At 37.2% G+C, this 23,230-nt stretch overlaps 2 protein-coding genes across 2 annotated transcripts; both read left to right on the top strand.

The window, feature by feature from the left end:
- Positions 1-1,194: 1,194 nt before the first annotated feature.
- On the top strand, positions 1,195-7,680 carry LOC100377639 (uncharacterized). Its single transcript, XM_002738820.4, has 2 exons — positions 1,195-1,894; positions 6,153-7,680. Exons 1-2 carry the CDS (start codon positions 1,195-1,197, stop codon positions 6,224-6,226), a joined length of 774 nt encoding a protein of 257 aa, XP_002738866.1. The 3' UTR covers positions 6,227-7,680.
- A 4,316-nt stretch (positions 7,681-11,996) lies between these two features.
- On the top strand, positions 11,997-22,741 carry LOC100377488 (protein LSM12-like). The gene is made up of 5 exons (XM_002738819.4): positions 11,997-12,248; positions 16,524-16,654; positions 19,713-19,822; positions 19,938-20,058; positions 21,526-22,741. Exons 1-5 carry the CDS (start codon positions 12,104-12,106, stop codon positions 21,589-21,591), a joined length of 573 nt encoding a protein of 190 aa, XP_002738865.2. The 5' UTR covers positions 11,997-12,103; the 3' UTR covers positions 21,592-22,741.
- The last annotated feature ends 489 nt before the right edge of the window (positions 22,742-23,230 follow it).

The raw sequence follows: 23,230 nt of genomic DNA, 5'->3' as shown, positions 1-23,230 counted from the left end.
TTTAACTTCTGTCACTTTGAGAGTGTGAGCGCGCATCAAGGGGAACCAACATTTCTCCACGCATGAACGATTGCACAGCTGTCAGTGCCGGCGCCAGTGTGTCTAGAGACTTTTATGCATTAAATCAATCAAGCCCCCTAACTCTCTACACTTTACCACCATACCACATTCAGGTCTCCACCAACGTTTTGTACAGTGCACAATAACAGCAACTCGTCTACACTCGCCCGGGGTGTCTGGGAATGCATGTTCCGACAAAAGAGGCTTCGAAACAAATCTCATTAACCATGAAAGGAACACCTAGGAGAGAGCCGTGACGTCACTGCGCTAGTAGTTGTAGTTTGCTGTTGATTGTTTATGGGAACCTATCTGTAGCTATTCAGGTGGTTTCCTTCTTGAAAGATTTACGAGTACTTCCCCACAATGAAAAGACACACTTTCTTAATTCGTAAAAAGGCAAACAATTTTCTTTAAGTTGACAAATACCTACCCTATAATTTTTTTTAACTCGACATCACGACTTGTGTAGTCCTAGTGCGTGTTTATGGTCGACCCCCACAATATGTCTACGGCTTCTTTTTTTTAATTTTCGTATTTAAAATGTGTGTGAAAAGTAAGGAGAGACCGGGTAGTGTTTAATTGAAATAAGTGGCCAGTGGTCAAAAGGAAACTCTGAATGACACCCATTATTCATGTCGGAAACAAAGCCCAAGGTGTCACGCTGAACGATCAAAGATACAGTCTTTTTTGTGAAATTAATTTGCCGTTGTCAATCATTTTGACACCTTGTTTTGCACGAATGGTTGGTGATAGATGCATGTCGGGGTTGACTGTGTTCAAAGTAAGACCAAGCCTACCCAAAGTAAAGTGTCCATTTGGTATCGTGCTATGCATATAGAATAAGGGCCACACCGGAAAGTCACCACAACACACGTACGAGTACCACACACGCCCTGTTTGCGGCGTAAGATAAATTACCTTCCAGCGTGCCGACAGCGATTCGCCACCTTCGAAGGAATTTCGTCTCGAATTTCCAGTATTTGTCGGTATCGGTGATACCAGGAGCAGGCAAAGGTGTAAATTCACACTTGTGGGGGTAACTGACACCGTTTTGTTGACGTGTGAAGAGGGGTTTCCCGAACGTGGATACTCGAGTGGGTGGAATTTGTCAATGAATAGAGCAGTGGTGCCAGTATGTCTGGGCTGGCAGGTAATGAGGAAATCGCTGTGTTGGAGGCCTTTCAGTGGCTAGAAACGAACAGCGCCGATGAAATTGACACCATTGATGTGAAATCAGACACCGAGAGCACCGAGCAGGTGCTGACGGAGAAAACGAAGCGACCCAGGAAGCCGAAACGACGAAAAAGAGCGCTGACGGGAGTCAGTCGACAAAGAAGGGCGGCGAATGCTCGCGAACGGCGGCGCATACAAGGTGTGAATACGGCATTTGTTGAACTTCGCAAAATTCTCCCTGTTTTCACTCACGACGAAGTCTCCAAGATAGATATTCTTCGACTGGCGGCGAAATGGATCGCTCACCTGACGACAGTCTTGATCGAAGACGAAGAAAATCGATTCCGATTTCAGTCGCCTCGAAGTATGGATTTTGAAAATGACGACGAACATGATAACGCAGACCAAGCTAGGTTGCCCGCAGACTTACAAGAAAAACTCAAAGTGGCTAAAACTGTCAACGGAAAAGAAGACAATTTTGAAATATGTTTTCTGTCAGAACCGTCGTCTTGCCAGTGGGACATGTCGCCGATTTCGTTCGAAATGGACACTCAGTACAGTAATGTTAATAACAATATAGACTTTGCGGTTAATCATAACATGAAATATACAGCTAGTATGACGCCTATCCTGCAATACACCCAACAAGACAATAGTCGAGGTAAGAAATGGACAACGCAACACGTAGAATTTGCGTGTGTCTTTTAGTTGTCTGAGAACTGTGCTATCTTCACTGTTTGGCATGTCTGTTTGCTGTCCAGTTCAAATAAACAAATACACTATACTGGGATACAGCACACATGATACGAATCTGTCCCAGTTTTCGAACCAGTTAAGACAGAAAGCCATGAGAAACATATCAACGTCACTCCTTTCTGTTCAAAACATCAAGTCCTGCCAATCGAAACATGTTATATGAATGTTATCACAGAACTTTTTCTAGTGAACATTCAACAACTGTTCGACGTTGAGTTTAATCTGTTCGACTCAACGAATTTACAAATGCAACAATTCCCAGTCACTTGAATATAAATTATAAATTGTTATTATTTTCAAAAAAGTTTTTTTTATGACATAGTAGATGCATCAACGTGCTGGATATCAATAATTTGTGTATCCGCAAATTATGTTGACATCGAAAATCAATGTACGTTATTAATAGTTTGTCGCCAAATTACAGGTAGGCGAACGTGAACGAAGCGTCACATCATATCTGAAACAAAAAATAATTGAATAATGTCCCGGGGATACTTATACTTATGAGTATTACGTGTTCTCATTTCAACCCGAAACTATACGTGCTGCTACACTCAATATGTCAACTGTTCCGACATGCCAGCAAAATGGCGTCGCGGAAAGAGGGTGAGTACAGTGTTTCTCGACTGTATTCGCCTAATGTCACAGCAAAATATGTTTGAATTGAACAAGTAAATATAATATAAATTACTGTAAATATTATTTAAACAATTAATACCCCATGGATACGTCTATTTGATCTACACAGTGCTTCATTTCTGTAAAAGAAGTCTAATTTAAATTAGAATTGAATGTGCTGCAGTGTTATTCTCGTTTGCACCCCGCCGTCACCAGCTCTTAAGAACCATTCTACATTCTACGCGGAGTACTACGTAAATATACATTTTATTGAAACCATGGAAACAAACACAGCCGGTGGGTTTTATGATAATTTTCATCATATCGTCGTTTACAGATGTGACTTTATACAAATATTAGTTATAGAACCCCTGTATTATCTATCACCACCCAGCGTTCACAAGGGAAATATATTGATTTGTTTTCTTCTCTGCTCGTAAAATTTGCAAAATTACATTTTGTGTGAATGTTATTAAAATAGCACTATGAGTGCCGCCACACATAGCGTACTTGTAAATTGACCAAATTGAAATATATTTATCAACTCCCAGGCATGTTAATTCATGTGACAAGTCGCAGTCCCAACCTGACCTCGAACAGCTGGGTCGAATTAAATATGGCATTTCGAGATTTAGAAGTACTGACAATCAATGACCCCAAAATCCTGCACCTATACAACAACACACTGTTCTAAATTGCGGTGTGCCTATGTTTTATATAATTGTAAATTTATAATGATGATCACAACTTGTCAAACCAGTTGTAATTTTTTTGTATTTTGCGGAGGTCATGCCAAATTTAAAATGCGCCTAGATTATTGACGAATAATCCCCTCAAGATTGTTGAAATAAAAACTGTGATGTACAATGACCTATCGCCCAATGTTTAACATGCTACCAACCATGTTTAGAAATGCACGAAAGAGTTTAAATTATGACCAGTCTGTCATTGAAATACTAGTATATAACTAGTATATATGCATAGCTGGCAGAGTGAGCAGATGTCAAACCGGAAATGTAAAATACTAAAAAATATTCACATTTAGGATTTATTGTAATTAGAAATATTAAACCTATGAAATAAACTAAGTGCAGTTGCATATCATAAACAAACTAACTGTCTAATTAAATTGAAGGCGAAAAAACGTAGCAAAACAAAAAGATCCAACGATACACAGAAAAGCCCTTTGTCAAATTTAATTTTATGACTTAGCCAAAGATTCGGCCTCTCTGACAATTATCACGTATACCGAGAAGACGCTTTTTAACACCTTCGTCAAGAAACTGTCGAGCTTCCCAATGGCGGGAACGAGGCCACTTAGTAACACGACATTGAGACATACAATGTTTTTTTTTATTTCATGACGAGGGGAAAAACATCGTAAACACTCTGGGTTTTCTCTTGTCCCACAGCCGTCTGTGTAGTCATAAAAAATATTATCGACTATTTCCGTTGAATCATAGCTAAGCACTTAATTGACAATTTCCATTGCGTTTGCTCTTCTTTTGATCCATACGATACATGAAAAATCGGCACAAACTATATGTTTTTGTGTGTGTTTTTTTACAAATATTTTTTTATTAGACTTGAGCCACCAGTTGCCACATGCCGCTTGTGAGTTTGCTTCCACATTTAAGACACCGGGCACACGAAACGAATAAGTTAAATTTACTTTGACTTATAGGCAAAATCAGGGACGTCGTAATTTGACAGAGCAGAGAAGACATGTGGGCGTCTTGTTTGGAATGAAAAAAAAGTTTGAAACCCTGCCGAAAACCTCTGTTTTTAAAAGGGAATCACGAAGGAAAATTTGGGGAAATATATAAGTAACTGTGGAACTATGTTTCCATGACAATTAACCAGCAGTCGGTTGGTCTTGATTGAACCCGAATCAGAAGTATTTGTGCATGAAATTAAAACCCGGAATAATTAAAATAATATGTAGTGTTACACTTATATAGGGAGTTATTTTTTAAACAGACGTGCTCATTGTATCGATATTATTAAGTTTGACCTAAGCACTTCCACTAACGTTTCTTTGCAAAGAAATGTACATTGATTTCAGAAATACAAGAAAAAACAAAATGTGAAAAATCCTTAGGGTGACGAGCGATAAAGCCCTGTCGTAAATCCATTTCTTGGCTTGCGGCTGATGGCGCGGCCTTAGCATAACAAACAAACGAAAGGCGCTGGTTTTGCTGGATCGTCTGAATAAGATTACCTGCTCACAATAGAAACTTGTTTACAAGGCTACGTACTTGTTTTGATTTGCTGAAATAAGTAACAAATGCCTCAAGTGTGAAAAGGAGACTATTCTCTTTGCACCAATTAAAATTAGCTGAATATGAGAATGAATACATAGGTGGATTGTCCGGGCTTTGTGAGAGGTGCGAAAAGTTAACGCCACGGAAAATAGGAATCTCTCACGGGTGAACTATCATCGAGCTACATTTGTTGAACGAAGGAGAAGAAAACAAAATGCGATAAATTGATTTTACGCAAGTTTTAAGTATCCCAAAAGTGCGCGATAATACATATTGGGCCGCGCTCAATATGGGTTAGGTGGCGAAGGTTCATATGTTCGATTAGGTGACGTTTACGTCCATGGTTGAAACGAGATGTCGCAAAGATACGTTACTAGAGACCGCGTAATAAGACGTGACAATCGCAGCTTTTTTTTTGGTGACACTCGGAGACAAACTTGTTGGCGATGCAAAAGATAGCAATGAGTTGGAGAAATGCCAAGGTTGGTGAGGAGGAAGGGGTGGGGAGATAACGTCATCGTGATATCGTCATTGGTGTTTGGACTTGAATTTAATAATAAAAGCTGCGTGTTCACACCCACTTATAGACCATATGCTGCTGTACTAGCTGTCATAACGAATTCAGACTACGGCGCATTTGAAACGAACAGAATTACCGTGTGTGCCGTTGCTAAGGTTTCGTGAGGACCATGTCCGATTTATTGCTTACAATTTGAGTGGGCCACCTGTGCTGTTTTCTGTTCTCACTCAATCCTAGCCCTATTCAACCCAATCCGAATGCGTAATACGGTCAAGCTATAATCGTCGGTAAACGGCTATTTTTACGAGCTTCTATGTCCTTTTTAACCAACGACTATTAAACATTTGGCTGGGTAGGGTCTCTTATCAGGGAACCAAATGTATACAACTAGTATGGCGAGAACAAATGTCGACACCCTTTGGTGCGCAGGTTTCATGAAGTGCGTACCCTGACGGAGTTGTTTAATGCGTTCGATGCTGCAAGTGCGGGGTCGATTTCTTGATAATTTCGACCATTGACAGGATTGCCTGTGTATATTAGATGGTAAAAGCGACACGTTTAATATTTAACACGCCACGTGCTTGCGTATGTCTGAGTGTGAGTGTGTCTGCGTGTGTGGTTGGGAGTGTAACATTCAGCACGTATTAAGGGCAATGTAACTAAATGAATAAATTAAATTTTAAAAGACACGACTACGATCAATTGAAATATAAGTTGAATGCACTAATTTCTTTCTTTTCTTTTTTCTTTTCTGTTTACAGCCTGTTTTTTGTCAGGAAATGGTTACTTTAACACGACCGGCTACTCAACCGCTGCGATGCAGTTTGGAAACTGATATTATACGAAAACGTGATCGCAGATTTCGCTAATACCACGAACAAAAGAACATCTGCCGTACCGTTCAGCCGCTACCACTCTGGGTCTATGCGAAAGAGACTCACAACTATGACTAAGATGGGGTTTGAAATTATTATGTTGCAATAATTCAGTGTCTTGGTACAGTACTGTTTGTTGTCATTGGCAACGGGAATCGCACGGTCTATATTGTTTGCGGACTTATATTCACACCGCCACGTGAGTTTCATTGAACCTACCCAATTCCCATCGTAACCTCAGGGTCTTGGCCATGACAGAAACGATGTTATATTCTACCAATAGCTTTCAAAATGGTAACTTTCTATTTAAAGTAAGCAACGCATATTATGTTTGTGTACATGGTTACCGGGAACACTCCGTGCTTGATTTCTAGAAATACTATGAAGTGAATGTGTATATCCAAATTCGCAAACCTGAAGAAAAAAAAAAAAAAAAACTCGGTCAATTGGACTACCACATATTGTTCGAATCAATAGTTAACTAATTCAACTGATCATGGATGCCACGTGTTTTTTTTTCTTTAAAATATGTGGCACGTGGCGTTGCAAGGTAGGATTTGTATTGGCCTGAAATTTCGCCATATGCTTCAGGGCTCCGGATACCAGGATATGAACCAGATTTGGTAGGAGTGATTTTACAGCATGACATCCTGAGATTTTGAAGGAAACCTGTCACGATAGTCGACGATATGTGTGCGATGTGATAACACATCAATGTCAATGTCAGTTTTACATCCAACATTCCAACCATCGGATTGGCCTAATCCGAAAACTACCATGACAACGACAACATCATTCAACAATGTATTTGGAATCATGTGAAAAATTGAACACAGTTAATCTGCTTAAGTTATTACTATTGTCGATGAGTGTATTATATTTCCCGCCATGGTGGTGTTAGCGTTCGATAACAGTTACACACAAACTTCGTATTTGCGCCTCGGATAACTGTATGAGATTACGTCACCATTCTGTTTACCATCCGCATTACGATGTGTTGTATACAATGTACTCTGTACGTGAGAGAACGTTACCCCGAGCAGGGGTATACTACGTGTAACTTTATTGAAAATGGAACCATTTAACTAAAATAAAGATCCCTTTCCTAATATTGGGGGTTTGGGGAACAGAACGCAGTTAACGCAATCCCTGTCTCTGAGTATCAACTTGAATTTGACCATATTTGCCCGTAGTTTGTGACTACAATATGTGTTTCCGCAAAATGTTACGTGTACGGTTGCAGGGGACTGTATTCTCCGTCACGCAATTGTATCTTTTCAAGAAAACTCAAGTTATGTTGTCTGACAAACCATGTGCGTGTGTATAGTATATGTAAACGTACATGTTCTAAGAATGTCGTTCAAGTTTATTGAAATTTATACAAAATAAAGTAATACAAATATTTTTAAAAGCATATTATTCTTTGTGTGGCTTTCCTCTCCTCGTGATACTCATAATAAAGTACAGTTTATCTCGAACATAATAAATAATAGCATGTTTTAATTCCACAACTGTCACTGTGAGCGCGTTGCCAATTATAAAACAATAACGAAATAACTGGCGGCCCATAAATACATCAATGAGAAATAGAAATGCTGGCACAAAAAAAGGTCCATTTAGTGCAACAGCGGAAGTTTTAAATCACATATATTACAAATTGAGTGCTTGTCTAAGTAAAATGCATGAAATATGAATCTTGCAAGATGTATTTATATATATATATATATATATATATATATATATATATATATATATATATATATATATATATATATATATATACATTGTGTATATATAATTGCACTTACTTGTAGATTAGTATTACGTGTCAACAGTATTGCAAATGAAGTATTCGTTAAGAAAATCGGCTTAAGACGTTGCTGCCGTTCCGTCCTAAGGTTTTCGGCTTGCGGGTGAACCAACTAACAAACAAATTCGGTCACACCCGGTAAGACATAGATCAATACTTCAGGCATTGGAGCTAATCATTCTTTTTTATCGATTTTCCGTATTTTTTTAATTGACAACAAAACATATTCACAATCCATGACTTGCTAACAGAGTTGACAACTCGGGTGTTGTCAACAAATTAGCTGGCAATGTTCGACAACGCAACGGTTAATATGAAATTGTCACTGTGATGTAAGTACGTGACATCTCATTAGCTTCGACAATACAACGAATGTGATAAAGAAGGGATTAAAATTCGTGCTTGGAACGAGGTGGCAGGGCATTTGAAAATACTGGATGTGTAGTGGGCAGCAACAATGTTATTAAATCGAGAAGGCTGAATTAATTTGCATAGAGGGAGACCTTTATCCTTCTTCTTGTTGTCCCGTGAATGCCCCCCCTGAAAGGAACACCCACAAACAAGGTTGATGAAACTTGTCTTTGTGTCCTCGTTCACAACGAAGAAAGAATGTGGCGGGGTTACTTCACAAAGAGTGCACTTTCTATGGGAATGCATTCGCATTTATCACAGAGTGTTGAATCTAACCTGGTTTAGTTGACCTTTAACCCAGCGAGGAAGATCGAACAAGATATAAACGTAAGGACGAATGCCACGGGTTGTAGATGGCGGTAAAACCACGAAAACGGACACGGGGATCACCACATATATCACTGATAAATACTTTTATTTATTTATTTTTTACATTCACATAAAAATGAAAAACAACAATTACTGGGAAAAGTGAGAGCAAAAAGAATCCTCCTCCAAGTATTTGCATTGAACATGTCTTTCTGTTCCATATGCATGAACTACGTAATGTTGTTTGTTACAAGCACTGAATGGTGTTTTATTGCCGTACAGTTTAACAATACTTATCCTTCACTTGACATGATGAATATGATTCTTGCAAAATAAAACAAGAAAATCTTTTTATTCCAAAATAACGTGATTTTTTAATTATTTTTGTGGTGACCGAATCAACATTACCTCGGGTAAGTTATTGCTTTTAATGCTTAGTGTGTATTTTGAGTAGAATTGTTCACAGATCCGCTGAGAAGAGACATGTTCCCAAAAATATGTGACGTATTACCACGTGGTCAGCGAGACGTGATGTGAACGTGATTTACAACAATGTAGAGGCTTTACGCAATTGTACAAAGCTATCGCCTGCACGTGTAATAAAATACTGTAAAGGGGTTAATTATTCACTGGGTTTTAATTTGGCTTTTTTTCGCTGACTGGAAAATGCGCTAAATTAAAACCCAGTGAATATGTAAAATTGAGCATGGAACACATTATCCAAATGATAAAACCGTGAATTTAAAACCCACTAAATATGCCTGAAACAATAAATCAGTGAAATTTAAACCCAGTGCAAATTAGTCATTTTACAGTACTCGGACAGCCTGAGTTGTAGAGGTTAGCAAATATTTGTCTTTAGAGGGCGCAGTGCAGATATACGACGTTACATACTAGTTGTTGATTTGGCTTTACTTAGTTTTACGTCAACCTAATTAACGAACAACAAGCTGTGTCTTTTGGCATATTCACTTATGTTTAATTTGTGTAACACAGACAAAATGAGCCTGAATGTTGCAGGTCTTTTAATTTAATGGTCATCCCTAATGTTTCATGCTTTAGAAATAGTTTAGAAAAAGAGGGTCTATGGAAATTGCTAGCTAGCCATGGTATTGAAAAAATTGGTGGGTGTGGTTGCCCTGCCACTCCCTTAAAAAGTAACACGTACTGCGCAGCTTGTGCCTTACGTGTTCGTCACTATGTCAGTTTTCGGACGGTCGCAGTTCGTGGACAATGCCTTTCGATATGCAAATAAAACCACCTTTGGTCTATAGTATGCTATACTAACATCGCTCGAATAGCACGGTTTCGCGAACTCATAAAATACATAATCCTCATCGATTCTATGGAGACATTGCGCGTACTTGACCACCATAAAATACAAAGATCTGATTGGATGCGCCTCTAAAACATACACCAAGTTGACGGAGCCGATGCTCAGACAAAACACCCCTCGCTGTGGTGTGACGATGGCCGAATACGACACTTAACTGGCGAAAGTGCCTAAACAGGTCAAACAAATTAGAAATGTAGTAACATCACGGTTACTTTTTTAGTAACCGTGGTAATATGAACAACTAATTGTTACTCTCTTCATGAATAAATTCATAATTTTTGCCGACGGTGGCGCTATTTACGCGAGTTTCACGTGTTTGTATTCACCAAAGAAAAGAATATTCGTCGTAAATTCTCATTGCTGTAAAACTAATTTTTTTTATTGAACAACTTTCAATTGATGCGAAAACGGGTAGGCCAACCTGTTCCATTGGTTCCGGGTGAAGGTAACGACTTGCCTTAATTCTGATTAAAAATGGAGAAATGCGTTGAAATTCATCAGTTGGCAATCACAACATCTCGGGTGGTCTAGAATTAGGATAAAACTCACAACATGAAGTTAAACAGGGACACATGTTCTGTGGTATGATGCATTCTGTGAGTATATACAAATTATATACACTATTTCACCAAAGACTATGGAGAAGACTATAGTCTTTGGTTGTACAGATTACGTTATTATTGATTTAACTATGATCACGTCACGTGATCAGGTAAATTGTAAATTGAGATGAATATCATTACAAGATAAGGCAACCGAGAAAAAATCTTTTCTTTGTAATATTTAAATACATCAATGTTCGTCACTATTAAAGATAATACTAGAGTGTGAACGAAACAAGAAAAGCATGGTAAACTAGTGCACGTTCTTGCTGTCCGAAAAATGGAACAACCACAGTGCTCCAAATAAATAGCTATATAGGTAGGTGACGCTCAAGTGGGTATATCGTTGTCATACCAACTGGTATCGAAGTGGTTACCGATTATTTACATGTTTATGGTCTAGTACTTTGGTTCACTTTTTAAAATATAAAATGTTCGAGAAAACTGCCAAAAATCCTGCAAAAAACGAAATGAAAAAAAAACATAAACACTTTTATTCGAGAATAATCTCGCTCGTGGCTCCGCTATTTTGTTTAACCTCCATGGTTTGTTCATAAACGTTGTTAGCGTCATCACGTATTTTGAACTCTGACCCATCTATATGACACTGCGCATGCTCTGAACGTTTTGATAGTCCATAAGTCGGTTTGTAATTATTAAGAATATTGGTATGGAAAGAAGTGGAGTGGGGGTTACAAATAATTGGGCAACACATTCCTAGTCTCTCTGCTTGAAAGAACCCCCTCCCCCGGGGTTTGACCCATTCACTTTAGAGGGTCTGTGGTTCAACAGCCCAATTGTTAAATACATTTTCGAGAATGTTATTCACAAATTAAAAAGAAGGATACACTTTTGAATTTATTAGTAAATACCCAGAAATAAAGGATTTGCGAGTTCAAGTGTGTACCTTCAATAGCTCACGTTTACTCACATTTGTACAAAGCGACTGTATATTTCGAAAAGTTCGCGGTAATATACTAGTAAGAGGAGCATTTATTTAAACACTTAGTGTTTTATCATGGTTATTTGGAGAATTGTCTTAGTTATTTTTAGAACACCAACTACGAACAAGCAGATTATTATGACGTGGTTATGATGCCCGCTGTGGCGTTAGAGCATTTCTACTTCTTTTTTAAACATTTTGAGGGCGCTCTTCAAATAATAAAATCTTTGACCGACTTGTTTATTTCAAAATGCAGTGCATATTGTACACTTGTCTTTTTTGTGTGCTATTTTGTTATATGGAAATACGGAGAGAAAGTTATTCATAGTAAATATATTTGGTGAATACATTCATTTATAATGAATACAGAAAGCATTTCAAACCGGAAGTTGGATTCATTTTTGGCATTGTGGGTATCGAGTAAGGATGCTGATCAAGATGGCGGCTCCAAATGATTCCCCCGAATCTTACTTCAAAGTTGGTAGTCAAGTCTCTTGCCAAACGTGCCACGGACTGAAAGTTCAGGGAGAAGTGATGGCTTTTGATGTACCAACAAGAATGCTGGCATTAAGTATCCTTTTTTCGATGTCGTGGTTTCATATTTTCTCGTAAAACGCCACCGGCTTTTTGGCAGTGGTTGTTGTGGACGATTCGCCACCTTTTGTTTCTGTTGAATGAAATCAGTTTTGCAAATTGAACGTCCGTGTTGCCGATTTCCACCTGGTTCATTAACGCTATTGATTCCAGTGACCTATAAAGGTATGTTCTGTTCTATGAGTGCTCAGTCCAAGACTTGAGTGTGAACTAATCAGACGTAAACTGCACGAGTAGTTCTTTCTAGTCCGCCATGCTTGTGGCTTGGTCATGTTGTGTTGTGTTTTTGTCACCGGCAATGCACGCTGAGCATTCAGTTAGCGTGTTGCCGGTAATACTTACTCGCCAACTTAATGATTATGAACGTTTGATCATTTATGCATTTTGATCCGTTACTTGATCGTTCTCTTTAGTTTTTCTGTTAAGTTTTTATTTTTTCCCAAATTCGTAACATGTTTTACAGCATTTCCAGGCACTAATTTGACGCTGAAGTAGTGCTAGATGTTGATAACTTTCTACAATAGGTTACACACTTTGTTTTGAAATTTACAGAAGTTGTTACAAATAATGCAGACAGCATGTCTGCAATTTGGCTTAGTTTCGTACTTCAATTTGCGTCGCATGTTATTTCAGTGAGAGGGGCGCATAAAGTGGTGGCACTGTAAACAAAGTTATTTTACAGAACCAGCTGACCAACTGATCATGACAGAATTATTGTTCAAAGTGCATTATTCCTACTATGGAAATATACGTATCACGCCTGCAACAAATGTCCTATGAAGACTTCATTCTCTATATCAATAATGAAATTGAATACATAGAAGGGGTGTTATTCGATTATTAGTTCTCGACGATGAGAACCAAGAGTTCGATGTGCCACCAAATAATCGCTTTAAAAAGCTTATCACTGGCAACACACGATCACACGTCCGGGGAAGATTGCCGCCGTACACAAGTAGTTTTTGTCAAATTTCCCGTCCGTAAATGTGCGGTTGCAATGTTTTATAATATTCGACATAGTCTATAACGTTGTCAGTTTCCTGGCAGGATACTCTTGATGGTGACAAACCGTTTGACGATATTATAAAGTTCAAGCTGTCTGCTTTGAAACACCATTTCGATCTCCAATCTCAGCAAATGACAGTCCACGAAAACACGCAATCGACATGATGACCGACCAAAAGTGAATGAAAGACAGACGCGCCTCAAAGTCTAGGTGTACCTGACTTTGTAGCAAAAATAGAAAACATTGTGGGCAATATCTGTCAATCATTCCTCTGATTTGCAGCCGATGTTTATATTTCTAGTTACAACTTGTATAAATTTGAAAACAAAGTATGTAACCTATTGTAGTAAGTTATCAACATCTAGCACTACTTCAGCGTCAAATCAGTGCCTGGAATTGCTGTAACACTCTTGACCTGGATTTCACAAAATGAAATATAGCTCTAACAAATCACAACAATTGTTCTTATAATTATCAGTTACCACGGTAGAACATGGCTAACCTCGGAACACTTTTTTAGTGGTCTGAGGACTAACCTACATTTGCTTATTGGTTTGTCTGTGATCTGGCTACAATTATGCTAGATGTGGTTTTGTGGCTCAAGTTTCAGAGTCGTATTTTGATGAATTTTCTGTTACATACACTGTAGGGCAAATATAATAAATATAGTGTTTCTGGTAATTTGCTAAACAACTACTCAGTAGGTAAGGTTTTTTTTATTTTATATTGTATAATAGTCTTGGGTTATTGCTAGAACATAATCACAGTTGAACTACATACATACAACGTGACATAGTTTTCATGATAGATTTGTACAACTAGTGCAAGTGTTGGTTTGTCGGTCTGTGATGGAAGAAAGTAAATAACATAAAGAATTATAATGTTGATGTAATGGCCACAGCTAATTTGCATACAAATAAATAATGCTACCAAACAGTTTCTTAAATATTTTTTTGTATGCTTTTAATGCTTTGGTGAGTACGTTGAGCTAAACTTCATGGTAACATGCCCCTCAATTTCAAACTACTGTTATGGTTAGATGACTGACTCATTTGCATATTGCCAATCTGTTGTACACAACTATTATTTCATGTATCTGTGATCTATCATTGTGATGATTAGAATAATTATGTGTTGAATCATGTAACTCTTTTATTGGACCCAGGCTGTTTTGAATAATATGGGAGTGTTAAAACATTTAATGAGCCACGATATAATTTCAAAAAAGTGTGGGGAAAATGAGTAATTGCATAAATTCAAGATGGCCACCAATGCCCTACTGATCATCCTGTTCTGGTCAATTCCTCCTGGTATATTGAATAATAAAATGGTTTAAAATACTACTGAACCAAACCTAAGTGTTGCAATAATCACAGTCCCTCTGTCCTCGGTCTGGAAACGGTCATTGTATTAGGTGTGAATTGGCCTCCTTCCCTGGCAAAGGCGCATTGCGGGGTTGGGCAAAGCATTGTCACGTGATCAGTACGCAGCCGGCCACTATTTTTTACATTGTCAGTGTTATGTATTTTTTTACAACTTAGTTTTTTATTCCAGAATTTGTTTTTTTTAAAATAATTTTAGAATCAGGATATCTGTATAAGGTCATATTTTAGCCGGCGAGTAGTTCTCCAATTCATCTATTTTACCAGCAGCGACACATTTTTGCAACAAATGTTCATACTTTTACCCAGATTTTTGTCGTTTTTGATTTTAGGGTGATTGAAATGAACTCTATTTTATTTACCATACTTCTCGGCGCGAAACCAATATTTGTCTTTGATTTTGACATTTTATGAACGAAACATATCCTTAAAAATTGGTGGGGTGATTTGTTATTTGTCACACCGCATTTTATTAATGTTAAATTGAGCGACTTTTATGGATGCTTTTTAGATCGTAAATGGAAATGTTTTGAAATGACAATGTACTGAATTCTGTGCTAAAAAAATCATTTATATACAAGCATTGAAGCATTGTTATATACTTTTGCATAGAATAAAGTCATTAGTTGTTGTCTAGTTGACTTGAACTGTTATGAACCCCCAAGAATCAAAAATATCACAGGTTTTTCGATCGTTCACGTTAACATGAACGACGCCATTCTGGCAAGATTTGTTTAGCGATGTCAGCATGTTGGTACGCGAAGTTTTTTCCCTATTAAAACTAGAAGATGAATATAATTCCCGATATTAATCTTTACATTGTATGAACTGGATGTTTATGAGTTGGTACGCTGGTTTTGATGTGCATCATCGTTAAAAAACTCAAATTTCATAGTGATAATTTTGTTTACATGTTTGTTTACGTTGTGGTTGCCCAAATTTGAAGTCAAAGTGAAGTCATACAATGAGGTATCGCTTTGCATGATGGTAAATTTTCCGATTTTAATGAATATTTTGACGGTATTGTAATCTGTCTGACTCCCTCGGCCCGGGTGTGAACGGTTTGTTTACCCGCACCGTGGTTCGAAACAAAAGAACACTAGTCGTTTCCAGATCGGGGATAGAGGGACTGTGCAATAATGCATTTCATACTGTTTGCTGTTGATTCCATGAAGAGTTTGTGCTCTGCTGTCTGACTTGTCCTTTCATGTCATGACAGATGCGTCTCCAATATTCCTATCCTGGGTTCCCACTTACCATTCGTGCAGTGTGAATGGTTTGCTATCTGCTAGGTTTGTTGGAAAACTATGTCAATATATATATATATTTGCATATATTCAATCTGTTTGGTTTCCTATTTGGGCTTGTTGAAATATTGCGTGTTAAATACTAGTATCGTAGTTCATGGCAAGTCTGGGGATCAGCTCATTGAACTGTTGGTTGTAATGGTGAGCATATCAGTTTCTACATACTGATGGTTGTGGGTTAAAATCTCGCATTAGTTGTCTTGCAATTTTTCACTTCTGACTGTTCTTTCATGTACTAAGAGACTTGTATAACCTGCCAATGTAATACTTGGGGCTCCTTCTTTCAGGCTGCCATGCACACTGTTTTGATTGAAAATTTCCCATAATTACAAAATAACATTAATTAATGCATTTTGATTTTGAACTTGCGACAATAATATTTAATGAAAGGCTACTAGTATACATGGTATTATTACTTGATATGACATGTTATTTTTTTATCATTATCATCACTCCTAGAGTCATTTCATTGGTGTATATGCAAAACATGATATATTGTCGGTTTTAGTACACATGTACACAAACATAAAGTTGGAACCTTGACCACTGAAATCCAGAAACTGCTGCTAGTGGTAAAGCCACCAACTATGACATACGTATAATTAATTTGTTCTTAGCAACTAATGTTGAATTAATTCGAGAACCCACAGAAACTCCACCACCTCCACCTGCTCTAAACTTACAAAAGGTAAGTAGCTTATCATTGCATTCTGGGACAAGAATGTTTGCATGTGGTGATAATGACAGTACACATATTTTAGTAGGCACTCAACATTTTATTGGCTATTCCAATTATTGGTAATGCATGCTGAGAAAAAATTACTGTTGTCACTGAATTTTTTGGGGGAGGGGCATGAAATCTTATTTGGAATACCTACCTGGAGACTCCTGCCATGCCATAAAATGTTTGTAAGAAGTGTTATGTACTGTCCTGCAGATATTAAAACAAATATGTCATCTGGAAGTCAGAAATCATCTACATAACTTGGATAGAATCATAAATGATATGCCAATCACAATGTAAACAAAATAGAAAATTTCAAGAAGATTGTGAAAATTTAAATATCTTGTATTTGAATATACAACATTTTTTTGTTTTGTATGCCCCCCCCCCCAATACATGGCAATACAATAGTGATTTGCAGAGAACTGTGAAACCAAACATGGTCTCCAAAATGCTGATGATTCTTTTACTTAGTCATATCTACTTCCAGTAATCATGATTTATGATGAGTTGGAGTGATTGATAGACCTACAACTTGATGATAAAATCCAGACATAGCTTTGTTGTTCATTCTAATGATAAACACGTGTCTGAATTTTCTTACTCATAACAGACATATACATGCAAACTGACAAGTATTTTAGTTTAGTAAAAGTGGACTTATTGTTTGAGCATTGCTTCTGTTTAAAATACCAAAAAGTTAATTGGTGATCCTGTGTGTCCTATGTGAGTCCCATGTATGTAAAATACACTATTAGTTTACATAATATTCCAATAAGTGACCACCACAGATTGCTAGTGAAAGTTCGTAAACAGTTCAAATTCTTGATATTTTGCTGAAAAAAAGGTTACATAAAAAAAAAAGTGCATAAAAAAAAAAAAGCAACCAAAGTTCAGTGTCAAGAGAGTGTTAGTATTTTCCATTCTTAAACAAACCCATGTACAGTATGTGGCAGTTAAATTCAACCTTGGTATTGGCAATTTGATTGATTGGAGAAATATTATTCTAATCCATTGAAAATAATCAAGATCTCGAAGTGACCTTTAAGATACATTTTGTATAGCGAGTCACTGGCTTTTCATTAGGATGCTGTCGCAATTGAAATGTTTTGTGAGTAGAAGATTACCTTCAGATGACTTGAACTTCCCTAAAAAGACTATAACTACATTCTAACTACCAGGTAGTCAGAAATGATGTCAGAATAACAAAATTACCTCTAGAATGTAATGTATGACAAATGACTGAAAGTATTATGCGTAGAAAAATTATTAAGCTAAGATACTGAATGTTGGGGATGACCATGAATGAGAAGGTTCCCACCTGGATCGGAGGGCGGGAGTATCCATCTATATTAATTAGGTAAACAGTGTTCAAGTGACTTTGTACTCTATGTGCACTGTTCTTGTTGTGTATTAACTGAAATCAATATCATTAAGTATTTAAATGACTCTGGGGTTACAGGGTTCTCCCCAGAAAATATGCAATTTGAATAATAATTTGCATATTATTTACATACCTTTCCTTCATTAATTAACAGAACTCATTTACAATTATGAATATTAATGAGCTCAGTCACAGTGCAAATATTTTTTTTAATGGAATCAACACATTATGTTTCACAATTTAGAAGAGTTTGAAACATTCATGAAATACAGATGCTGCAGACTAAAAACAAACACAATTTAATTGTCTATATGTAAAACGTTGAAAAAACGCATTAAAAATGTTAAGCCAGAAATATGTTCACGAATTTCATGATTTTATTTACTACAAAAACATTCACCTTCAAAAAATCGACCATGTAATTAATTGGCGTATTGTTGTAATTTATTATTCGTACCATCAACTTCTGAAACGTTTACATTTACAGTAACTATACAGCGAAAAAATAAAACTTCAAAACGATCATCAAAGTTACAACGTGACATAACTTACTTCGCGATGTTATACACCGGTTATACCAATAATTCCTCAATAAATGTTACTTCTTTTTTTTTGATATGAAATTAAAGTAAAATCCGACTTATTTTTATTGGGAGCGATTAGTTTTGATCACTCAATTGCTTTGGTAAAAAAAAAAACAGACCCGCCATGATGTTTGTGAAACATTAGCATGTGTCCTTTGACCCGATGGGTCGAGAATGCCATTAACCAATCAAAATGCTGCATGGTAATGCCGGTAGAATCCGAAGTTTTCCGAATGGTAGTAATTATAAAAATTACATTGCGGAAGTTAAGCATGTCATAGCACGATGTGTTGGCATCGATTGAAAACTGCATGATGGTTTTTGAAAGAGGCGATTAGCAATTTTTAAAAGGTAAAAGAAGTCTTGAAAGAAGAGTTTTTACATGATTCGCGATGATAACAGTTCAAATGTATTTTACCAATTCGCGCAATAAACACGTTTTTGAGTAGCGTAAACTGATCGTGAACTCCGCTTTGACCATGTTATATCGAGGTGGAATTGATTTTGAAAGAATTTTAGCTTTCGATCTAAAGACTGTGTCTATCGCAGATAGTATTTACTTACAAACAAAGAGGTGCTAATTTCACAAATTTGACTAGCCGCTACGTATCGTGCGACTAGGTCTATTATTGTTTACAAATTATAATCCACGACTGGCAGGATGCGTGTCGGTCGGTACGTAATTATAATAACAATCGGACAATAGTTGGACTGGTCACTAATTTTGAGTGACGGTTGGGGCTAACCAGTGTGGTAAACAAAGCTTTTGCACATCTGATATTGGCATATCAAATGTGAAATCAAGCGCCAAGGTCGGAAAACATAGTGCAGAGGTTCCAAGTGAAGCTCAGAGATTCACAAGTATAGCCCCCCGGACCTTGGCGCTAACAAGCTCTGGGGAGAACCCTGGGTAACCGTGGTACTATTACTCCCATAATGCAGCCCACTTGGCTGACATCAATCCTGATATGTGATGACATCATTGTTTTCTGATAACATAAGTGTTGATATCAGAGTTTAATTAATAATATTCAATAAATTATTTATTTTGTAGTTGAATTTTCGGTGCAACCATGAGGTGGATGCCAAGAAAAATGCTGTATTTTCAATAGGAGTTGACGTTACTCCCGAAGCACAGAAATTATTTAACACTCTATATAAAACGTAAGTGAAACAAACATGCCCATGTTCCCATTCGAATGTGTGCACCCCACCTTATAGATAGCAGACCATTGGAGTATGTGGAATGAATTTTGTTTCTTACTGATTCTATTCACAGATTAAAATGTCGGTGGCACGACAAGAGTATTATAGTTATGGATGAAGTCACTATATCACCTCCATATGGCCTGGAGAATTGTAAAGGAAAGGAAGGTACCCTTAATCATGTTAGGAAAATTGTGAGTATAAGGCATATGGACATACTCGTGTCATGTCAAGTGATGACTTGTATTATAATTCTTTTTGGATGGGTCCCGTCCACCATATGTGAGGGCCAACTATTGTGAACACAGTTCAGTGATGAAAAATAAACATTGGTAAAGTTACAACCCTGTTGGTTATTATTTAAAATGATATCTGAATCACAGGGAGTAGTACCTTCACATTTTGTCTTGTCTTTATGGTAAAATGTTTGACCATTTTTACTTAAACAGGGCATAGCTAACAGTAGTTCAAGATTAAAGTTATGCTGTTACTATTGTTTCAGTCATTCTTTGAACGATTATGTTTTACTAAATATTGCTACACTACAGCAAGTTATTATCAACATTGTCGGTAAATGTACAGCAATTGCTTCCAATGTTGTTGAAGTTGTTTTGCTACAATAAAGTTTGTTTTTATACATTCGCGACACACCCAGACTTCAAGTCGCTGCTCCACTGTCCAATCACGCACTCGTTGACTGTGACATTCACAGTGCAGTAAACAGGGATTCCCGACTCCACCTGCGATTTGCGAAAAGATAGTTGAGCTGTATTTAGAAGGAATATCTTTTGCTGACATAGCGAAAAGGGTTGGTGTGACGAAATCTACTGCGTATAATATATGCAAAAAATTGTCTGAGTCCATAGAGGATCTAGCAACCATGTGTGTGTCCAAGTGAAAGTCTAGTTTTATCCGCTTTGATATTTTACCGGCTTCAGTAGATAAGCCGGCAGTTGGTCACACGGTTGGTTTTCATTCTGTTTCATCATAGTTGTTGAACCACCCAGAATGAATAGTTTTGCCTTTATTATGCCTCCTGGTGTAGTTGAACGAAGATTGTCGATAACCAACTGTTTGAATCGATTGTTTGTCGGTAAATCCAATTTCTGATTTTCTTCGTCCATAATTTGAACGCAAAGTGCGTTCATTCGCTGTAAAAATGGTGTCTCGCTAGTGAGGCGGTCGATAAAACTGTTGTAATCAAAGTCATCACTATAAAACTCAGCTTGTGATATATATATATATATTGGTATAATTCTTGTATCCCGATAATAAACAAACTCTACTTTGAATAAGTATTCTGCCATGACTGACAGTCTGATCAGGTCCGAGTTGAAATGCGTTGTGGGTCCAATGATGGCGACTTGAAGTCTGGGTGCGTCCAAATTTATCAAAACAAACTTTATTGTAGCAAAACAACTTCAACAACATTGGAAGCAATTGCTGTACATTTACCGACAATGTTGATAATAACTTGCTGTAGTGTAGCAATATTTAGTAAAACATAATCGTTCAAAGAATGACTGAAACAATAGTAATTGTGTGCGATTATTTGGTGTTATGTAATAATATGGCAGCCAAATATTATCAAACGAATGATCTCCTGCACTTTCATACTTAGTTATCAGGTAATAAATGGGGCTTTTTTTGATTGTTTACAGATAGAGAAACATATAAGAGAGCAGTCAGAGACTCAAGTACAGCCACAAACTCATGGAGCAACGTAGCATCACTGCCACCTTTCCACATTCCATCCTCGTTCCTAGACCAATGAGGAGTAACCATTTTAAGTTATTACATTTGAAAATTGAGAGGTGCTCCCCCCCCAAAAAAAAGTTGGAAAACGAGGTGGATAGCAGTGTTCCCTACAATTATTTCATTAAGCTTCAAAAATCTGGTTTAACAGAAATTGGGGTTGGCTGTGACGGGTGGCTAGAACCTGGCTAGATATAAAGCTAAGTGTCTTGAGGTGTCTATCTGAATATAATTTTTTTTCAAGATTGCATGTTTGTCTATAATGATGTCTCCTTGGAAAGTTCCGTTCTTGTAGTGAGTTTTCTGTGCTTCTCGATAAATGGCTAATCAACTGATTTTTAAAAGATTTTCATTTCTCTCCCCCCAAGATGTGTCCTGAATTATTGGAACCCATCATTCACTGTGATTGTCCATGCTGATCCAGTCAGGACTTAGTTGAGCGTATCCTCTCCATACCTCTAACACTGTGACCTTGTGTCAATACTGTTTTCAAGTCTTCCAGAATTCACCAAAATTTCAGTTGTATAGTGTTGAACTTAATGTTTTTTCAATTTCGCTAATGTTTTTGGCAATACTAAGTGCAAAACTGTTTGCATAGATTCTGTCATGGTGAATATTATTTGCATACATTTATGGGTATGTCATCTATTGGCTTCATGTTTTTCAGTGTCACAGTCATTGTGTAGTGTTTTTTTTCACATGTATGTCACATTATTACCCATAACAAAGATGATGTGGAACATTGATTGTGATGCTGTAATAAAAGGAGTTGTAGGGAACACTTGTAAAAAAAAAATATTTAAAATCAGTAGTTGTACTGCCAGTTTGGAATACCCAAACCAGCCATGTGATAGCATCAGTACAAGGGGAGCTGTTCTCAGAGATACATAGTGTTAAAGCGTCCCCTTTAGAAGTTCAGTACCCACTGTTAACTCAAAACAAGGGGGGGGGTTGGTGTTATTGACAGGACAGAAAAAGCAGTGTTATCTTTATAGCAAATGAAATTGTTTTTAAAAATGTAAACTTTTCTGTATTTTAAGGACAGATGGATTAACTACATGTAACACCAGAGAGAATCGAGCACATTGAAATGGAAATAAACTTTTTTTTCCCACCACTGAATGTCAGCGTTTCAATTCAATAAAATACATGCAGTTTGAGATTCATTTCCACTGTGCCCTAGTATTGTAAAATTTCAATTCTTGTAATAACCAGTTACGGAATGGCTGCAAGTCCACACTAGCCTAGACCAACCAATGCACTGTTACTATTCAGAGTTGGCAAGATGTCTTGTGCAAATCATGTGGGAAAAAGAAAGTTAAGGATGTCCAGTTTTGAACCTTTTCATAATTAAACAGTTATGAACCATCTCTTGATAGCAGGCCGAGTTTAATCAGTACCATTTTGTGATGTTAATTTAAGGGTGATAATCGTGCTGCGAATGTTATAACCTCTGCGTTAGAGTTCTTCCTAAAATATTGAGAAAGTTGGCAGTCTCCACCAAGATGCAAAATTTTATTTATAATAGTGATGCAACCAAGACAATGCAGTTCTGTTTTAATTGTATTCTGCACATTCAGACATCCTTTTCAAGTTGACTCAATGTATGGT

This window comes from Saccoglossus kowalevskii, chromosome 7, assembly GCF_978046115.1.
Source record: "Saccoglossus kowalevskii chromosome 7, keSacKowa6.1, whole genome shotgun sequence".
NCBI lineage: Eukaryota > Metazoa > Hemichordata > Enteropneusta > Harrimaniidae > Saccoglossus > Saccoglossus kowalevskii.
Note: the sequence above shows the minus strand (reverse complement) of the source record. Positions and strands in the feature narration are given on the sequence as shown.